General features: G+C 37.8%; 3 protein-coding genes across 8 annotated transcripts in view; 2 read left to right on the top strand and 1 right to left on the bottom strand.

The window, feature by feature from the left end:
* Positions 1-38: 38 nt before the first annotated feature.
* On the top strand, positions 39-6,786 carry LOC146590329 (ras-related protein Rab-18-B-like). Its single transcript, XM_085314735.1, has 7 exons — positions 39-188; positions 260-315; positions 541-602; positions 2,122-2,194; positions 3,202-3,320; positions 4,353-4,419; positions 5,340-6,786. Exons 1-7 carry the CDS (start codon positions 124-126, stop codon positions 5,510-5,512), a joined length of 615 nt encoding a protein of 204 aa, XP_085170861.1. The 5' UTR covers positions 39-123; the 3' UTR covers positions 5,513-6,786.
* A 1,320-nt stretch (positions 6,787-8,106) lies between these two features.
* On the top strand, positions 8,107-11,235 carry CFAP97D1 (CFAP97 domain containing 1). Its single transcript, XM_085314736.1, has 4 exons — positions 8,107-8,648; positions 8,761-8,831; positions 9,289-9,407; positions 10,756-11,235. Exons 1-4 carry the CDS (start codon positions 8,498-8,500, stop codon positions 10,901-10,903), a joined length of 489 nt encoding a protein of 162 aa, XP_085170862.1. The 5' UTR covers positions 8,107-8,497; the 3' UTR covers positions 10,904-11,235.
* Positions 11,236-13,029: 1,794 nt separating this feature from the next.
* Positions 13,030-21,781, bottom strand: part of MPP3 (MAGUK p55 scaffold protein 3) — a 26,315-nt gene continuing 17,563 nt past the window's right edge. For 4 of the 6 annotated variants that reach the window (XM_085314726.1, XM_085314730.1, XM_085314728.1 and 1 more), the window contains 6 exons: positions 21,254-21,418; positions 20,549-20,629; positions 19,323-19,416; positions 18,399-18,507; positions 17,401-17,523; positions 13,030-16,442 (listed from right to left, as the gene is read on the bottom strand). In XM_085314726.1, coding sequence (XP_085170852.1) covers positions 16,260-16,442; positions 17,401-17,523; positions 18,399-18,507; positions 19,323-19,416; positions 20,549-20,629; positions 21,254-21,418 — 755 coding nt within the window. In that variant the 3' untranslated portion in view covers positions 13,030-16,259. The remainder of the gene's footprint in view (positions 16,443-17,400; positions 17,524-18,398; positions 18,508-19,322; positions 19,417-20,548; positions 20,630-21,253; positions 21,419-21,781) is intronic. The other 2 variants (XM_085314727.1, XM_085314731.1) reach the window with 1 other exon arrangement.

Raw genomic sequence — 21,781 nt, 5'->3', positions numbered from 1 at the left:
GTCGCCTCAGCTGGTTCCGGCGGCGGCGGCCGACTGGCTGCGACAGTTTCGTCGCGCTGCTGGGGGCTACGGGGTGTCCTTCGGCTGCGGGCTGGGCAGACTCGGCCCCGGGCCCGGCGGGGCATGGACGCAGCGACCCTCACCCTGAAACTGCTCCTGATCGGGGACAGCGCTGTGGGGAAGTCCAGGTGCGGCGGCGCGGGCGGCGCGGGCGGGGCGCGCTGCGCACCAGGCTGAGGGCTGCTATCTTCTCCCACAGCCTCCTACTGAGGTTCACCGAGGGCGCCTTTGAGCCGTGCCAGAAGCCCACTATCGGTAAGTGCAGCCGCGCGGTCCCGAACTGGGGGCTTCGGCTTGCTCTTGCTTGGGTCCCGTAGGCGAGAGAGCAGCGGAGCGGGGAGCCGGGGTCGGTCCAGTGCTTGGCAAGAGCAGGCCGTGAGGGGAGCGGCGGGCAGGCGAGCAGTGAGGGGATCGGCGGATGTCAAGGCAATCCCTTGGTGTGCTCGTTGTGATACTTCTTCCCTTCTTCTCGTGTCATAGGTGTTGATTTTAAAGTGAAGAAAATGGTGGTAGATGGCCACACAGTACAGCTTGCAATATGGGTAGGTTTAGTTCTGTAGAGAGAGTTTGGGGGAGGACTGGGACTAGGAAAATTCCTTTAATTCTCCCAAATGAAAGGAAAGAGACTGAACCTCAGAAGGAAGAGTTTTTATGCATGTGGCCCTCGGTATATGAGAAAGAACACAGTATTTTGAAGTCAGTAATTAGATTATTAGAAAGAATGCACAAATGTGTCTTAGGCTGATATTAATGCAATTAATTAATGCAAGCAACATAAATGCCAAAACTTGTATTATTTTCTTGTTTCTCATCTGACAATGAGTACAGAATGCAGAGCAAGGATGATAAAGTCACAGTTGCTGTAGTTAACATACATATTGCTTGTATTCTGAACAAACTGCATGCAAAGCAGAAGCTCTGCAAAGAGTAATGAACAAATTTTTGGTCTAATAATCATACAGGGTGTGTCTCCTTGCTATGAAATCAAAAGCAAGACCAGAACCTGCACAAGTTGAATAGCTGGAAAAGGCACTTCTGCTGTTGTCTCTAACAGCTTCAGGAGATAGTGCTAATTAGGATTTAAAAAACTAATATAATTGCACTATGTGAAATAAAAACTTAAATGCATATACAGAGCGTCAAGGTGAAAGAGAGGCTTCTACTTATTATTCTAGTATGTCTGTGTGTACCTAAGAGTACAATCTGTTTAGTAAGAATGACATGAATTAAATATGTGTATTTCCAATTCTATTTTTTTAAACAAAGATAGAGGGAATAAATGATAACATAGCTGTTAGTCTATCTATTGTAATCTGTGCCTGTATTTAAATAAAGAGAGGTGGTTTTGTAAAAATGATCTTCGCGTAATGCCTTTGTCTCTTTCTTGTTCAATCTGGGGGATTTTGAATTTCACATTGTACTCTAGGAGCTATTTGGAAGCTTCATGAGAGTGAATATGACATTGCAGTAATAATTGAACAAAATTACTGATTTTAAATTTCTCATCTTCTTGGCATCTCAGCAGCCTTGAAATACTTCTTACTAACTAGAGTCTCTTTTCCTGCTGTGGATGAGTAATGGTAGATTTTAGAACCACTGTATCTCTCCTTTCTTGCAGTGTCTGTCATTGGGAAAACCCTGATTCCTCACCTTTTTCGGTTTGTCTGACTGCTAACTCACTAAATGCAGCTGCCTGGCTTTCAGCAAGAGGTGGTGTTTTTTTTTTTTTTTTTTTTTTTTTTTTTTTTTTTTTTTTTTTTTTTTTTTTTTTTTTTTTTTTTTTTTTCCTGAGTCCCTTTGACTTTGGTTTCTTACTCCTGGTACAGAAGTCTGTGCTTATTGCTTTATTGCTTTATCTTCTAATGAAGTTCTCTAGATGCTTTTCTGCCCCTTTTATCCATTTTCTGTTGTGCTGCTGCTAATGTTTTGTGGCTGCTTCCCTCACTCTGTCTTATGCTTTTACAAGTCCTTACTAATGAGAAAAATGTTGGTTTTTTAGCTTATGTCATGTAATTTAAAATACCTTTTTTGTTCTAAATGTCTTTGGTTTTTCCTCTGTAGGACACAGCAGGACAAGAGCGCTTTAGAACACTGACTCCCAGTTATTACCGAGGAGCTCAAGGGGTTGTTTTAGGTAGGAGGTATATAGAAGAGAAACATGGTTACAAAAAACATGAAGTCTTTATTACTAAGTAAATATAAATCTTCTCTCAAAAGAGATTGAGAAAATCAGAGGAACAACTACTATGTTTTTTACAACGCTTCTTCATCATTAGCTCAAGCATTAATTGTACAGAATTTATTGGCAGGACATAGTGTGTCTTCAAAGTATTTTAAATTTAAAAATATGTGGATGTCACACTGCAAACCATTGAATAGAAGAATTATCGGCTTTATTCTAATTACTTTGGCAAGATTCTGGTAGTAAGCCAAACTGATCTTCAGATTTGTTCCCCCCCCCCCCTCGCCGCCCCATTTTTACTTTTCAGAAACAATATTGATGCAGTTCCTATGAAACATCAGGTTTGTAGCACAAATAATGGATGGCTAGTCCCATTCTGTGCAATAGCATCAATCAGTCCAAAAAAAAAAAGGGGGGGGGAGATTCTTATTCTCAGGGCATGGTAAAGGCYAAATAATCTGCTGGACAAAGTATTCTTTCTGACCATGATGCAGCCGGTAGCTTTATTTAACCTTAGTGATTATGTGAATGCAGTTATGAAGTTACTAGTGACAAAAAGTCACTTTTTACTGATATTAGGAATCCCTGTTTTTTAACAGTAGTGCATACATGTATTTATGCTTTAAATGAGATTGATTAAATGAGATTGATTAAATGAGTAGTTTCAAAACACTTTGTGGCCCTATCCATATCTAGTGGTACAGATAAGATCTCAGCTGTTAAGTTGGTTTTCCCATCACAGGTGCTCATGTTCTGTAATCCCTAATGACTTCATGTGAGTGCAGCTGATGTATTCCAACTCTGGAAAGACCATATAGTTGATGCAACTATCTATTGTTCCCTAATACTGCTTTTCATTTGAGGCAATACTTAAAGTAGTAGGAACTAAGTTCTGCCATAATGAAGTAAATGTTGATCAAGACTTCACAGCTGTTAAGCTGCTTTTCTTTTGTCACCAGTGTATGATGTTACAAGAAAAGACACTTTCACAGGACTAGAGAGCTGGCTGAATGAGCTGGAAATGTACACCACCAGAAGCAACATTGTGAAGATGTTAGTTGGCAATAAAACTGATAAGGTCAGTTTGGAAATGCATTATCTTACATGCTTCCACTGAATACTCAGTGATGACAGAGTATAAACGTGAGATAAGCTCTGGAAGTTACACATCTGTTATATAGGGAGATGATATGTTCTGTAACTGAGGAAGCCAGGTGGAGCATTTTCATCTTTTTCATTTACTACCTCACTTTAGAAGCAGATCTTGTTAAGAATTTCATAAAAACTATCCTAGAAAGATGCAATTAATGAGAAAGAAATTGTCTTAAAATAAGGTAGCAAAATGTTCTGTCTAAGCTGCTGATGAGAAATGCCAGTGAAGTTAACTGCAGTGCAACAGCATAACTTTTATCTTTTTCAACAGATAGGGGAAGGGGGAGAAGATTTCTGCTCTTGCCTTAAGATGGCTATTAGTGTGTGTCTGTATGGATGCTAAATACATTGTTCTCTGAGTGTTTCTGGGATGGCTTGAAGCATTCGATATGCCTGTTTATGGTGAGATGTATTTCATTCTTGGTTGACTACAAGAGGCTTCCAGCATGGCTGTCCCAAACCAGCTGAATTGGTGTTTACCTGCAGCACATATATATCAAGTAATTAGTACTACTTTTGTCTTGAGATTTTGGTAGTATTTTCCTTTTCTGTCCTTTTTCAAATCTGTCACTTCTCAGACATCTTTAATGTACATCTTGAGCCATCTGACTATGGCAGCCTCCTTCTTGGCATGCACCTTGCTCCCCTCCAGTTGGTTTAGAAGGCAGCAGCGCATTCCTGGTGCTTCAGTGTTGCTACTGTTCACTTTGATTCTCTCCACTGGTTCCAACACCAACAACTGACTATAGTGCACAAAGGAAATATCCTGTCAGTGACTGACTACCACATGGTTTGATAGATTTTTCTTCTTATTTATTTTTTTTCTTTTTTTCCCCACCCTCTCCTCCCTCCCCCACTTCCCCCTGCAAAACTTCAGGTTTGCAGTGCTGCTTTTCCAGGGAGTTTCCAACTGGCAAGTATAGCTTATTTTAGTGATGTTCTTCATTCATCCTTGCAGCCTGATCGTGAAGTAGACAGAAGAGAAGGACTTCAGTTTGCTAGGAAACGCTCACTGCTTTTCATAGGTATGTTACTGTTTGCCAAAAATGTGTATATTTATATATTTATTTTGGTATTTCTGAGCATGAAGTAATTGCATTTCTTCCTCCTTCCTCCTTCCTCCTTCCTCCTTCCTCCTTCCTCCTTCCTCCTTCCTCCTTCCTCCTTTGGATTCCTGTTGCTACATCAGTTCCATATGCATGGACACAGATCTTAATTTTTTTTCAAATATACTGTGCACTGACTGCAATTGGGAATACTTTTTTTCTGAAAGTGAGATTTATTGCATGTACTGTATAGGCATGGATTTTTTTTTTTTTTTTTTTGACATTATGAGTCTTGCTAGGGCTTTTTTAATTCAGAGCACTGAGGAATAGAATCTTCCTCCTGATTGATATCAGTGAGGACTTTGGGTAATCTTTTTCCCTCCTGGGTTTCTGTTGCAGCTACATTTAAAAAAAAAATATGTATACATAATGATACGTACAATGATAAAATGTACAATGTGAAGACAAAGCCAACAGAGATAGAAAAAAACGTGTTAAAAATAAGAGTCACCTCTAAGTGAAGCCTCTTGATGAGATTTGGAGAAGGAACTGGAATGAACACATATATTCTACATTCTTTGTTTTCTGACTTATTTGTGGAGTAATTATCTTGTAAATTTGTTATCACAACCTGAGAAAAATTTATTTACTACTCTAGAGAGAAAAGGGGACAGTAGAATTTTTCTAGATGGAAAAAGGAGATACTTCAGACTGATGGGAAGTGTTTGTTAATTATTGCAATTAACTTAGATGGGCCTCTAAGGGAGAAAGGAAATGAGGTATAATTGTTTATATGTTACAGTATCTTCCATCTGTTTCCCAAAATGGCTTGTTACGAAGAGGAATACTCTCTGCAAGTAAAACAAAACATAGACTTTTCGTTCCTCTCCTCTCTGTAGAAACTAGTGCCAAGACACAGGATGGAGTCCAACATGCCTTTGAGGAGCTTGTCATAAAGATTCTGCAGACACCTGGTCTTTGGGATAAAAGCGCAGAGAAGCGAGTACAGCTGATGGAGTCTTCAACACAACAGGAGAAAATGTTATGTGGTGCATACTGTCCACTTGCTTAAACCTACAGTTGCCTGTTCTGTCTGAATGGCATGGACTTCTAAAAACATACCAACAGATTCAAGGCTGAAACACAGTTTTGGTTTTGGATCTACACAATTTGTCAAAAACATTCATCAACAATACATTTTTCATTCACTAACAAAATGCAGTTTATCCTTCCCTTGTGCACAACTGGTATCTTCAGATATCAGTATAATGATTTTCTGGTAACTATCAAATTTTTTCCAAGAAAGCACTATGATTTATAGTGAGAGTTAATGCTTTTGCTGTTTGACGTTTAACATACGCTTGTTCTGAAATTCCCACCTTAGCACAGAATAAGGCCATGTTCCACTCTGGAACTTTATTGAAAAGTTTCTCTTTCCCAGAATGGCATGGGAGGCTCCTAGGCAGCCAAGTTTTTGTGAATGTAATTGTCAGGAATTGTGAGCAATGATTCTGTTTCCCCATTTCGGATGCTTTTAAGCAGTGAAAATTGCTATTTGTCCCCAGAGACAGTTACTACATAATTTCAGAGTTCTAGTGAATAAACCTATTATTCTTACATTCTGCAGGGGAAAAAACAGACTTGCCAGTGAAGGATGTAGATTTATCCCTTGCTCCTCTTAAATAACTCTACTGAGGATTGTTGATGATTTGGAGTAATCGCTTTAGGACAGTTTACAGTGTGGGTCCTTGCTGCCATTAACAGAGCTCTCCAAACTCACGTTCCTGCCCTCATTCAGCAATTGCAAGACTAAAACCAGGGTTAAATAAAGCAAACTGGTGATGGAAGATTTTTCCACAAGAGATTCTTAATTGCCTATTTGATTATGAAGTTTTGATAACTAGCTGTGTCTCTTTCCTTTTTTTCCCACTAAACTCTGCCTTTTCTTGAAAATAGACTTTGAGTCATGGAAAATGCTATCCTAGAGTGAGATCTTGGCAATAATGCTTCTAGAAGACTTCTGATTGGCTGCTTGTAATACTATAAAAATATCTGAATTTTGGGAACAACGTTTAAAAACAAACTCAAGTGCTTATAAACAAGGAACAGATGCAAAGACACTCTGTCATTACAGGGCATAGACTAATTTCTTTGTTATGACTTGCTGATGATTCATAGCTATTAAAATAATTTAAACTAGTATTAGGAGTGCTTTTCTGAATAACACCAGTGGCTTGTCGTGAATGCTGCCACAAAACAGAAAGTCTAAAACAAGAGTATAAACTCTTACCTCATTTTGGAGGTATTCTGGCTTGTTTTCCATAAATGTGTTCTTTTTGGATCTGCTTTCATCAGAGAAGTGTGTTCTTTAGCAGCTGCCATGGAAACTTATCTACCTACAGTCTACAGAAAGACTCTCCTTACACTCCATCTTGGATTCAGTATATAAAGTGTCCCTTTGGAGTAATATTTACTCACATAGCTTATCAGAGAATAAACAAGAAAGTAGTTTCTGCTGGTATGACCTGCAACAGCTGGATAGGCACACTGCATACAGCTCACAGAGGGTATGGAGTTTTAAGCTACTGAGCATTCATATGCAAAATGTAAGCATGTCATAATACAAGATTGTCTGGAGTCTCCAGGTATAAATGTGAAAAATAGCCTGGTCTCCAGGCTGGAGGCTGGATTCCAGGTAAATAAAACTAGGAAGTCAAATTTGGAAGCTGGTAAGCTGGTAATTTGGACCATGGTCTTGGTGCATTCTCTGCTCTTTGCTTGTACTTTGTTCTCATGACATATGTGACTTCTGCACTGATATTGTCACTAAGGCAGTGATCTCTCTGTGCGTCTGCTGCGGATAAGGAGGAGACTGAAAAGACGACTGCATGTTCTGTTGTCTGTTTAATGTGGGCAAAACTGGTCTTTACTGCAGCAGGTAGTTCCCTGCCTTAGGAGGGCAGTATGGCCTCATTTTTAAGAGTGGCTTATTTTTTGAATATTGAACAGTTGGCTGCCCCTTTAAAAGGAACATCATTTTCCTTCATATTGTGTTCAGTTTGCTGTGAATGCACCTCTACTAAATGGATGCTCCCTCTGATTGTATTTGTGGAAAAAAAAAACCAAAAATTAGTTTATGGATTTGTTTTGTTTCTAGTGATGAACATAATGATTTCTGAGGGGAAACAAGCTAAGTCAATGGGTCTTTCATTCAGTTCTGAACACGGCCAGGTCTGAAAGTAGTAATGTAATACATTCACAATCATTCCTGTTAGTAACTACAAGAAACACTTTTAGAGTTCCAGATTTACAAAATAGAATGTGAAACTGAGCATTTCTGTTCATGTTGAAGGATACTTTTATGCAATGGAAAAGGTACCTTCTGATGGTCTAATTTTGCCAGAGCAGTCTGTTCATGCTCACAGGACTTTCTCTGTGGCCTTCTGATGTCATAGCGGTGGTATCTGTGGTAACTTTCAGTGATCTTGGCAGTCAGATTTATAATAGGGCTCATCTTCCTTAACAGTGGAGGTTAGAAAGGCAAAGATGGGCTGTGTGCAATAGATATTCTATCCTATCATAGTTGCCAGTTGCGAGCTGTGTGCTGCTATTTACCTCACAAGTTTGAATTTATGTTTTTTTAATTATATCACTCCTACATTTCAGTTAACAGAGGTTTTTTAAACATCAAGCTCACGTTTCTTTTACTGAAAAACTACTAGATGAGCATATTTGTAAATTAAACAAAAGTAGAAAAAGAGGAGCTGAAATCATAATGAAACATTTGTAGACATCCTGCTGGGAAATACAAATCCTCCTCACAATTAGATGAGGACCATATGCTAATTAATGTCAGTAAGCAGACTTGTGGAATGCTGTACATTTTCAAATGAATTTGACTTCTTGATGAAGTATGAGCCAAAACTGATACAGGAGGTGAAGGGAAGATTTTGGTTCAGGCCTGTGCTTTTGTGGACAGAAAACCCTTAAACCACACTGCAGTTCACTTATGGTCAGTTTAGGCATAGTATGACTTGGTTGGCATGTAAATAACAAAATGTTACTGAAAAGTAGGATCCTCTTCTGTAGTGTTGAAGTAAGTACTCACCTTACTGTCACTGCATGCCTGAAACATTGTTTCTGTTTCCACTGCATCCAGGAAGCAATGCAGACCTGTAGTGCTTTTCCTCAGCAAAAGCTGTTTCATGGTATGTGGGGGATGCTGACAAAGGAAAAGCTGGGTGAAGGGATGTGGGGCTCAATAACTTCATACGACCTTTTCCACATAAGGTTCCCCCCCCCCCTTTTTTTTTCTTTAAGCAAGATCTCGTGTGGATACTAAGCCTCTGCATGCACAGACGCACCAACATTTTAACTTGAGCAAGATTCAGGTATTCGATAACTTTTAACTGTGCGGTACTCTCCCACCCTTGCCCCTAATAATATGCCACAAGTAGCAGGAGTGTTTTCAAGTAAATGTAGTGTGTGTGTGTGTGTGGGGGGAGCTTTCTTGAACCTTTGAGAATCAGAAAATGAACAAGAAAGGCTAAAGACAGAAAGTTTTTTTTTTTTTTTTTTTGAATGCAATCCTGCTGTTGTATCTTTAGTTTGTTTATGTACCTAGATAAATGGAGAGCAGTGGGAGAAGAAAAACAAAACAGTGATAAAATAAGAACATAATGATTTTGGATACGGTTGAGAGTGGAAGTAATGGGATTTTAAAAATTTTTGTATAAATATACATAGGCAGTGAATATGGGCAGCAATGCAGCTGTGAGGGCCAGCCCTGTACAGATTTTCATGAGGAAAAATACAAAGCACATTACAAAATTGTTCTCTCTGGCACAGGAGCATCAAAAGCGAATTGGCCAAATTGAAAGAGATAATAAGAAGCTCTTGGAGAGGCTAGCTGAGATACACCGAGGGACAGGGAAAGTGGACTGCTGGAATGAGCACTTTCGGAAGAGGTAGCTGGTGCTACCATTTGTTCCAGGAACATGCAGTGCTGCAGTACTTGTGCGTGTGTGCATCTACGTAGGAAGGGTACTGTGCAATTTTAGAGGAGGGACTCACTCACAGCTTACAAAAAGCAGAACTACAGCTGCCAGCCTTTAATTTCCCCTCTTAATTGTTCTTCAAGGCTGCACTGCCCCAAAAATTATACTCCCAGAAGAGCCCCTGGAGAAGATGAAATATTTTTGCTTGAAATGGAGTTATTTATAACAGGGAAGCTAAATTACCACTTATCAGTTGGTAGTACCTTCCTACTCCATCTGCTCAAGAGTTAAATCCCTTTTAAGTGAGCGTGTCTACTCTGCTGTTATTTTGAAATCCAATTGCATTTTCATCCTCAAGCTCTCTGTAGCCCTGTGCGCCACAGGATCCTACAGAGTTGTGCCCTTAGTCTGTTCTTTGTACAAAAGGTGACCGTTTCGTCTGTCTGTCCATCTCACACACACATACCTCCATGCAACGCACACTCAGTGAACCACAAAATGCCTCTGCTAAGATGCTTTTGTGTTGCACTCTTCTTCACAAGCTTCCTCCTGCCACTGTCATTTTTCACAAATTCATGTTTCCCATATTCCTGTACTATCCAGACACAGTACCATTCCTTGGTAGGGATTTCACTAGCTTTCCTTCTCTTTTTCTGCCAGCCTCACTTTTCCTAGCTTTTCCAAACTGAATGCATGGATTGCAGCCAAACATCATCATTGCAGTTCCTTCCCATGTGCACACTCAATACATTTCTACAACAGCCATCTAGGGCAAATCAGTGAGGCTGTTTCTGCTTTCTATCTGTGTACGTGGACATATACTTGCACTGAAGGAATCTGCACATACGGTACATATTCTAAATAGTAAAGTATTATCGTTGTCTTCATTTGCCTGTTCCTAGCAACTGTTCTGTTGCTGCTTTCTTGCCACATAGAGCTATTCTTTTAGATCTTTGTAAGTGAGATTACTTTACCTATTTGGAGATGCCTGCAGTTTTGAATGCTGTAATACAGTAACTGAAATTATGCAGATTTAAGTCTGCATTAAGAGAGAACTGTGCAGGGACAGGGTATGACAATGAGCCCCAATAAAAAATTCAGTCGTTATCCTATTCTTACAGAAATGTTGACCAAAGCCAACCTCTGCAAGATTCGCTGAAAAGCACTGTTTTGGGTATGGGGGGGTGTTGCTAGGAGGGGAGGAGTAAGTTTGTTGCACTTGTGTATATGCCTTACAAATGTCATTGCATTAACAAGAAAGTACTGAAAATTGATTTTTCTCCTGAAGAAAAATTATTTTCATTCTTTTTGTTTTTAGCTCAAATAGAGACAAGCAGAACAGGGAAATAGTGAAAATCACAGTGGAAAACCAAGGTATTCTGAAGAGGCTTGTTGACCGTAAGCCAACTTACAATCATAAGAAGTCCGAGACTGGTTGGCAGGCATGTACATTAATTTTTGTTTAGTATATTATTCCTTTTTCTCTTCAAACCAAGCAAAATGTATGGGAAGAGTTTAATACTATGGAGATGTTCTGAAAACAGCAGCTACTTAGCTATCTCTATTACTGAACTAGAAAGAAATTGCACCTTAATAAATCAGAAAATAATCAGAAAATTTAGGTAATTAGAAAAGGGAGCATTCTCTAGAACAAAATTATGCTAGCAGTCTGGGTTGAAGGGCTGCCTATTTATAAAAAGTATAGGTCGTCTTAGTGATAACGGTTGCCTTGCTGAAGTTGAATTTTATTCTGATATTCTCAATAAATATTGCCAATATTTTAATAGAAAGAAAAATGTGCTCTTCTATTACATTCAAACCTTAATTTTCATGTTGCCTACTCAGATGCATAAGCAAAAATATTAATTTCAGTTACAGCAGATAATAAATGCAAGGTTTTGTCTGTTTATAAAAAGATCATCAAAAGGAGAGACTTGCTTTCACTTTACAGAAATAGAACCTAATTTCAATAATAACTTTATTCAAATATTACTGAAAGTTTGTGAAGCCACTGAAATCTAGGCAGGTTTCTTATTATGCTTCTTCAGCTTGCTAATTAAGCATATGAGCAGCTCACAGATTTTAGTATTTGTAATCTTTTTTCCTGTGAGACAATTTACACTGGGTYCTGCTCAATTAGCAATGACAACTTTAAGGCAAAGCATCTTTAGAGCTGCGTACCATATTTCCCACATTCTTCCTCAGGTTTTCTGCAATGAGTTTTTCTATCTTATCTGAAGAAGTTAAACAAACTAGTATTTTACTGCATTTTTAATACCTAAAATGTGATGCGTCTTGGATAACTTGTTTTAAAAAGCAGCTGAAGATGAGCCTTATTTTAACTTAAATATTTCATGTCCCATTCTAGATGAAAACTAACCTGGTTTCAGTGGAAGAAAACCCACACAGTTAATCTTTAATTGTTATAAAAAGTCATGATACCTAAGAATTAAAATATTATGTATCAATAATCTGTATCAATATGATAATCCAGGGCACATTTTCAGGCAGGAGGCAGAAGAACAGCATACAGTTCATGTTAATGAATAGCCTTGTWTTTCTCATTCAGGCTTCTCTGAAAGTGTATGCTAGTTTTCTATTCTGAAAAGATAACTTTCCTGTAAATAGAACTAAACTCCTCTCACTCACTCTTCAGTTTTAAGTTACAGCTTTACTCTTGCAAGAACAAGCACAGCATCTCAGAAGCAAAAATGCTGAAGACATGCTACTGATTTTTACACAGTAACTATAACTTAGGGGTTTTTTTATTTTAAACTTAATTTCTGAGCCTATTTTGGATGATTCAATTACTGGATTTTTTTTTTTTTTTTTTTTTTTTTCTGGACTGTCAGTGGCTTTATTTGACCTTAGCTGAAGAAGCTGATGTGAACCCTGATGATCAAATGCCTTCAGTTCCTCACACTTCTGTCCTGTGAAGTTTAAATGATTCCAATGGAGTCCAGGATTTGTTCATTTCCCCTAACTACCATAACAGCATTTCAGAATGCCATGAACCTGTGCAGTAGGTTGGGATACTTTTAAACATTACTTCCTCTGGTTGCTCTGTGGCAGTGACCATGGCCATGCTTGTTCTGTAAGCCATATCATGCTCCAAGTAAGCTTAGGAAAAAAAAAATAGTTAACTCTGATCACAGTTGATGGCCATAGMCTAATCACATTAGCTTGGTGACAAGTTTTAGGCAGGCACAATCTTATTTAAAGGGTAAAGATAGCACTATACTACTAACTCATTCTGCTAGTATTCTGGGACTTGGAATCTCTGACAATTAGGATGAAGACACTGTAGCTCACAGTCTCAGAAACTGAAATTCCTAAAGCCTATGGCCAACTTGGCACTGCATAACGACTGACTGCTGAACTGAGTAAGTAATCTACTGGAAATTTGACTAAGAACACTAATCAATCATTGGCATACAAAAAGAAGAGGATACGCAAGAGAAGGCAAAAAAAAGGATGAAAATTAGACAATGTACTTCTATTAATTAGAGTCATAATAGTTTTCTTGTAATGCCTAATTACCATTAAAGACAAAATCCATGGCAATTTTTTCTTTTTTATGGCAGAACACCAGGCACTTCATACGGAATACGACACGATACCTCATTGCCTCACAAGAGAATTAAGTATGCTGTTTTACCTCAGAAAGTTTAATTTTATAAAGCAATGCACAGGTCATATAAGCTGTTTGAGATATCAGGGATCTAATCCGTACATATCAGACATATGCAAGGTTATCATCTTAATTCTATTGCAACTTTGGCTGGAGAAAATCATTTTTCAAGATCATCTGAATGTATGYTTGGCCTCACTGACTGAAATGCTCCTTGGCTGTACTGTACACACCTTACATTTCAAAAGGAAACAATTTCAGATATGGTCAGTATATAGACAGAAGACTGCATGAAAAATTTCAGACAGTGTAACTAAGATTCATCCTTAGACACTACCAGTCACAGACAGAAAYAGGGAAAACTACTTACATCTGTAAGTGTGAGCAAGGGAGGGAAAGGGGTAAGGGAGAAGAGGTTCAGTTTGCTTAAGTACTATGACGTAGCGCTCTTGAGACTACTCACAAAGCAGGGCTTTGAATTAGGAGAACATTTGCATTCTGTTTTCCTTTCTCTTCTCACTTTTTTTTTCTCCCTTTAATTGCAGGAGAATACACCAACCATGGCTAACACAGCAGGTACTCAAAATCTTGTCAGAGTCTTGTTCCGGTAATGTTAGCTATCTGCTGCATAGTCTTTTGCTAGGGTTTTAGAATAAATAGGAGCATTGAATGTGTGGGTTTTTTTTCTTCCCTACAAGTAATGCTCATCTTAGCTCATCATAAACTTCAGCATTTACCTTCCTATCCTCTCACCATTCTTTTCTTTGAACTTAGGAAAAATGCTGCATCTAGAAACAAGACAAACATTTCTGACAGTGCCACAACTTAATACCAAGGTGAATGTACATCCATACACAATTTGCTGCCTGCACACAATTTAGAATATTATTTAACCTGTACTATTCCAGTTCAGTTTTAACAGCAATATTACATGTCAACATCTTAAGTTTTCAGTTACTGTAACTTCAGTTATACCTGTATACTTCATTTGCATTGCTCAATCGTTCTCTTATTAGACTACATCAGATCATAAAACACACAAACTATTTATTTATTGCTAATCCTTTGGAATTTTTTTTTAACTGATTGGATAGTAAGCTTGCTTTGAGTGAATTCTGACCCTTAGATAGTATTTTATCTATATCTCCTACAAATGCTTGTGTCTTGCAGACTGTAAAAAGCTGTTTGTAATCTGTAATAGATATCTATGACAATATCAATCAACTTATACAAAGGCATCTCTGTCTCTTGGATATTTTCATAAGAACATTTCAAATAAGTAGCCTTAACTTGAAGCAGTTTTTAAAGTATTATTCCCAATTGTACCTTTATCCTATGAACATCTGTCACAAAATTCATTTGGCCAGTGAGTCTCTTTTATAAGCCACGTTACCTTTGATGGCTATGCTGGGCCAAGATAGGAGAGATGTGAAAGCAGAGCAGATAGGCAACCAGCATTTGAAAGAATCCTTTTACGCTTGCTGAGAGGCCACTGGTCTTGCAGTGCATCTGCTCTGAAAAGCCAGAGCAGATCTGTCTGCTTGTGAAAGGTGCTATGGGTACCTCAACACCAATAGTCAGGAAGACATATGAAAGTTGCCAGGGTAGAGCTGTTTGGTGAAGACAGATACGTGTGACTGTCCTACACAACTTTTGGGGCTGATAAGACTTAGTGTAGAGTTAATGACACTGGCATATAACAAATACGCTTTTTTAAATACGTAGCGTTGTTAGTTTTGCTGAATGTGCTAGAACAGAAATTACACTGTATTGTTAAGATGCAAAGAATGGTACTGGTGCATTAGAAGATGTTGAAGGGCATAGTACGTGTGAAAGATTGCAACTCCATAGGCAAAGGAAAACAGCAACTAGTTTTATCTAACATATACCTGTACAATACTCATAAATCTATCAGATAATGAATTTAAAAGCATAGGTACTTTTAGAACTGTATCTCTGCATTTTCTTATTTATACCTACCTAAAAAATCCTGTATATTCAGGTCTCCTGAAATATCAGCAAAATCCTGTAACTGTTAAGATTTCTGCTTCAGAAATTGATGTGGCTTCAGGACTTGATGTACCACACACTCTGGAACCCTTCACCAGAGTTGAAAGAAAGGCATCCATAACCGCTGGAAGGATGAAGATTTGGTGCTGTAGATCAGATACATAGTACGTCAGCCTCCTCATTTTAGTGCCCTCTTTAGAGCTGCTTTGTTGGTGTCCATGTAGCATCCTATCAGCTGGCATTTCCAAAGGTGCCTTGTGGATAAGAAGCTTCTTGAAGGCCTATCTCTAATCATATAGAGTAATTTTCACGTAGACAAAAGAATGTCTCCAGTTTATTATGAGATTGATAGTCTAACAGGTGTGTTCACATGTTGCTTAATGTTTGGCCAGTGTCAGCAGAAAAAGACCGGGGAAAGTGGCTATAAGCTATGGATGAGCAGACTACTTGTGCAAGACAGCCAGAAGCGCTGGGAAATGTGGAATGAAAAAACTGAAAAACAAGCAAACAAACGAAACAAAAAAAAAAAAAAACCCTCTCTGAGCTGCTAAAATATATACAACTCGCATAGCTGACCTAGTTTGGTTCCTAATTGGAAAGTATTTGCAACTAATCATTCTGAGTGAAGGGAAACATGTCTTGCTGACCTGTCAGCCAGCTGAATTTCTAAACAGTTGAGATGGTGTAAGCACTCTCCAAAGGATATACCTCCTACCTAGTTTAAGTAGCTTGTTTTGTAGGCAGATTGGTCCCTGAAAAGTATCCAGTTTGGGAAGCCTTAACTCTAGCCACACAATATTTGGCCAAAGGCTGAGAATTCCAGCCTGTTAATGTTCAGGCACTGCTTAAATGCTTTGAAAGGGTGGGACCTATGAAATTTTACCTTGCAAAATGCAGCATTTACAGTCTAAAAATTGCTCCAATCTTCTACTGATCTCTTTAGACTGAGTGTTCAGCTTTGAATGACAGCTATCACTAAAAATTCTGATTCAGGAAGGCAGTGCCTGCTTCTGATTTGCTTTGTTTAGTTCTTCTGATGCAGTTTTTGTTTGCTATTTTCTAGTTAGAATGGCAGCTTTGAAGTGAATTTGACATGYTTCCCTTTTATAATTCACATATTTACAAGACATTGTTATACAGTCCTTCCTTTAATCAGACGATAACTGTCTATGAATAACTGTCTATGACCTAACCCAGTTGACTGGCACCCAAAATGAATCCTTGTTTAGTTTCTCTAGCACAGTTTTCAGCTGATTGCAAGCACTTTGGAGATCTTCTTTTACCAGTATAGTGTCAATTAAATGGCCATACTGCTCTTCAATGAATGCTGCTGAATTAATAATTTCCTGCTGTTCTTCATCCTGCTGAAGACAGGATGAAGACACATGAGAAGACAATACTAAATTTGCAGTACATCTTTTTAATTACTAACTAGCATTTTTGAGTATTATCCTAGCACCCTAAATCACTACTTTGAAAAGAAATGAAACAAAAGCTGCCACCACTGGGAAAGGGTAGTTAAGATCTTACCATTAAGATTAATGAGCTGTATGCTACAGAGGGAAATTGGTGGGTTGTTTGAAGAATAGAAAAGCAGTTAGGAGGTAGAAAAATATTCCAAAAGGGAAATATGATCATGACACCACATTTTATGAAGTCAGATGTCACCTAACATAACATCTGGAAATCATACTCTTCAAAAGTAGAAAAGTAATGTTGGACCTAGTGTCCCCAAGTTCAGTAACGTTTAAGGACTCAAGTGAAAACTTAATAGGAGAACAAAGGTTTGTACGTATAAATTCAAACTTTAAGTTACCCAAAATAAGGACATTATGCACTCTCAGTATTTCAGTTTACATTTACACATCACCAAATTCCATCTGGCTTAGTTTTGGTCCTTGGAGGATGTGCACATGCTAGTTTTGTATTATCTATTGCATCACAGCTTAAAAACCTGGAGGGGTATCACTATGCAGGCATCAGGAACAGGTGGCTGCCTTGGCTGTTTGATGGAGCTGCTTTTTGCTTATCAACAAAATAAAATGATTATTACTTTATCTGAGTTCATTAGCAGCTTCCTCTGCTGCGCCCTTGAGTGATGCATACAGCTCTACAGGGAAGATGTGCAGCCTAGCTCATGTTACTTATGCAGCTAAGTTTAAGGGGAGTCAATAATCTCATTCTGAAGTTCCAACTGAAAAGCTGGAGGTCCACCCTTACTACCTCACTGTCATGTAAGATTAGCTCTTCCATATGATAGCAATAATATCCCAAGTACTTCTTTCACATCTGAAGAATAGAGATTAAGGTTATGATACTTACAAGGGGGGTTGAGAGTTCTTCTGACACAGGAGATTTTAGAGGATGCTTTTTCTTCTCTGGAATGAGAGGCTTCACAAATATAACATAAGGCTTAAACTCAGGAGTCCTCAGGTGCTTCATTGCCTGTGAACAGATGGGTTTTTTTTGTCATGCCTTGCTTTGTAAATCACTGCATGGAATGTGCCATGATGTGTACAAGCTGGGTTCAACAGTTTCACTTGTGAACGCTCCAGCATGAAGTCCTGTGTACCATATAATACATCTGAGCACAGTAACCTTTTGCTCTTCAAAAGAAAGATTAGTATCAGTTTCCTGACTATTTTACAAGAGTAAAATGAGCTTCCTGGACCATGGTCTAACTGCAACACATCTTGCTTTGCATTGCAATCCTAGGATCAGAGACACGGCAAAGAGCCTGATGAAAGGATAAAAATGTGCCTTGCTAGGCAAGTTACTGTTTGCTCCTCATAAGAGGGCAAACACACAAAAATGCAAACCTGTAATGCATTTTAGGTAGTATTAAAAGTCTTTATGTATCCCATTCACCATATCCAAGTAAAGATTTCAAGATAAATTTATAGTATGGAGGAGGTGAGAGCAAGCATACTGGCACTAGGTACAACTCTAATATTAAACAGTTTTGAAGTGCCAAGAAGAAAAAGGAATGGAAATCCCATCCATATTGTAAACACTCCCTCTGTGCCTTCAGCAGGCCAGGATGGTTATGCACATTTCTCCTACAGCAATGTATAACCCCCTCAGTGATAATGTGTCTTCTCAGGCATCTAGGAATTGTGTACACTGCATTGCTTTTTGGGGAGTCCTATTCTGCTTAGTCAGCAGTGAGGCCACCTATTAGGAAGACACGTTCTGACAGCATCATTGCTCTTGGCAGAGTAAGTACCCACAAATGGTGAACAATATTAGTTATCTAGGCTGAGAGCCCCATAAGCAATATTTGCTTGCCTTAAAATAAGCTACAAAACATTAGAACTTACTTCAGGTACCACATCCACCAAACAAACCTTCTTTTTGGCTATCACGGACCGGATTGCCTCGAGACTTGTGCCATACAGGTTTTCTTTGTATTCTCCATGTTCCACAAATCTAAAATGTTAATACATTCTTAAATACAGTCTACAAAGAAAATTGAACTTGCAACACTTCCCCAAGCCACACTAGTCAAACACAGGGGACAGGAAGGAGGGGAGGGGGAAAGCAAGGAAAGAAACTGTTTCTTTTTCTGATTATTAATTTTTTCTTTCTGCTTCCTTAGTAACAACAGTCTTCTTCATATTATCACTAATAAGTAATCAATACTATTGACAAATAGGGGAAGAAGCTGCATTAATTAAGTTGACTGATGTCCAAACCTAATAGAAGAAAGAGGATGTTTTTCACAGAGAGTAGAACAAAGTTAGCAAGGAAATAGAGTTTGATTCTTCCAGATTGTGGAAGACTAGATTCAATTGAAAAAATCCATACTTTTAGAAAACACATTAGATTTTACAGAAAGTCCTTTATATCCCTGGATTCAGTCCACAAGGCACCTTAAGTTGGACTTATGAATTAAACTTTTTAATGTTTCCCATAATATTAGACTGAGAATAAGCTGGCCCAAATAAATCTCTCTTATTTTTGCTAGATTCAATTCTGACAAATCATACTAGTTATGCTATGCAGGGCTGAATTCTAACTTTTCCTCCTCCTATCAGTCCTATGTGGTTTCTAAATTGCTTACTAAATTTCTCAGTTTGCACTAACAGTCCTGGCTGAGTAAAGAGGTTTAATTAGGAAAATTGAATCCTCCTCATAYAACTTGTCCAACTTTATGTTTGATTTTGGTATCCATATGATGTAAAATTTAACAAGCAATATTTTTGAAATGCAGTCAATTATGGAGTATTTTAGAATTAACTCACTTGTTTTGTTGCACATCTGTCTCAAATGATTGCTTAGACACAAAATTGTATTCTACTCCCTCTTTCTCATGACTTTTCTTTGACCTGGTTGTATCTAGAAGAGATTAGAAGCAACACATGGGAGAAAATCAGCCTTTGAAAACAGCTATATTTTCCCCGTTTAAATCCAGTCACATTTGTCCCCAAAGTAATCACAGAAGTAAATTCAAACCAGCATAAGATATAAATGAAACCTCAAAAGTATTCCCACATTCCTGAGAAACTTACCTAATTATAGCACATTTACCTTTGATGTTGTCATTTCTTTTAGTATTTGTTATCACTGTACCTGAGGCTTTGGTGATTGTTATACAAATCTATCCTTGCCCATAAAAATGTCTGCTCGTTTGTGTGCCTGTTTAAATCCAACTGGAAATTATCCATAGAAGTTCTACTGCCAATAGACTGATCTTCTACCTAACAGCCTTTTGTCAAAAGTCTTAAATAACATATCAACAATGCCCTGGTGTTATTTTTTTGGATTGCAAAAGTGGCTTGTTGGAGGATACAAATATCAATGGATTTTTATGACTTTAATCATTTTTTTAGAAAGTAACCCAGCAAAACATTCAATAATTATGACACTAGCTACAAATCCACACAACAGAACCATTAATTTCTGCATCACCGTGACTGGCAGGTAAGAAGATAATAGCTATGCTAATAAACAATTCAGAATCTTGTAGAAATTTTGTTTTGATTTATTGCTGCCTGGATTTTTTTTTTTCACTTTAACCAATATGATATTCTGAAGACAAATAATCCCTTTCAAAATAAATATAATGAAAACTGCATTATTTTGTCTAAATCCTATGATATTTCTTTTTCACACCGGGTTACTCCGAAACTTACAGTCAAATTTTTTTTCTATATTCAGTTTCTCATTTTTTATGGATACTGACAAAATGCAACCTGTTCATTTTGGGAAATGTAATGCAAAAAAATCAATTACATTAATAAAACACTAGATGCATGTTTGTCAAGTTATTTAATCTACTCAACTTTTTAAAGAGGCAAGCACAGTATGTGACAATAAGAAAATAATTTGAACTACTTCTGAAATATGCATATAATCAACAGTGGAAACCCAAACAAATAACTGTTCACCGATGTAGCAAGGACTATACTACGAAACAGAATTTGTGGAATAAAATGGTGATACACAAATGTCAATAAATTTTACTTACGTGGAACTGCAACGCCATACTCCTTTGGATTCTCTGAGACAACCTTCTGCTTGAGCTCATTTAATTTGGCCCCCAAACAACCTAATAAAACAGAATTGACTGACAGGTTTCTGTGGGGACAGAATACTGTAAACAGAATGAATAAATTAAACTTCACATAAACAATTTATGATACGGGAGTAGAAACCTATACAGAGAGACCTCATGGCCTGCCTCATTCCAATTTGAAAAACATCATTAGGAGGAAACTGAATCTAGTTGTTGGACAAACATGTATCAGGCACGATGTCAGAAAATCGGTAATCTTAGCAGTTAATTTTCTGGGACACCCTTAATTTCTGAGGCATCTTGGGAAATGGGCTAAACACAAAGTTGCTAAGCTCACAGAACTAAAACTGCAGAGAGTAATTCTATCTTATATCTACTTTTTCATCTGCTGTTCTTACAGCATAAGTATGCTCATCATTAAGTGAGAACTGAACATCAGTAGAAAATAATTCCGAGAAATTACAAATGGTCCTGCATCATAATCTTTGGAAAGTTTTTTTTTTTTTTTAGGTTTATCAATTAAAAGAAAAGAACAAATGCTGAGCAAAAAAAGAAACATCTTTTTTAAAAACCAGTCAAAGTAAGCCTTGTTGGGTGTGGGTAAGAAAGGGAACAGGAAGATGTGTTACAAATTTCAAAAAAAATTCTGTATCTTACCAATCAAAACAACCAGTCTCTGCTGTTCACCAGGCTGCTGTTGATACTTAGTAACTTCTTCGTATGTTAAAAACTCTGCTGCGTCTGCCTGCTCTGCTTGCTTTGCCTCATTCTGATTGTTCTCCTTCTCTTTACGACTTAATCTAAAGCTCCTGCGTAAACCAGCTGTAGAGGAAAACATAAGATATATTACACTGTCTCCATTTACCTACACTTTTAAGCTCCGTCAGCTAGAATGGACTCTATCTTTCATTATGAGTTACTCTCAGAGTTCTTTTTTTTTTTTCTTTCTTTTAATCAAATCAGTGAACATATGCTAATCTAATCTACCAAAAAAAAAATGTTGTGGACATTATTTTCATTTGCATATCAGGCAGAAAACGAAGTACCCAATCTACAAAAAAAAGCTAAAGTCATCTTGAATTGCCAAGCATTGGCTATGTCCACTATGCCCTTGCACAGAGATAATCCAGTTTATGAATTTATGTGAAATTAACTCTAATAAAAAGAAACTAAATTTTTTTATGG

Source organism: Rhea americana, unplaced genomic scaffold (genome assembly GCF_003343005.1).
Source record: "Rhea americana isolate MKP2758 unplaced genomic scaffold, rheAme1 scaffold_410, whole genome shotgun sequence".
In the NCBI taxonomy this organism is placed as follows: domain Eukaryota; kingdom Metazoa; phylum Chordata; class Aves; order Rheiformes; family Rheidae; genus Rhea; species Rhea americana.
This window is presented reverse-complemented; position numbering and strand designations above follow the sequence as displayed.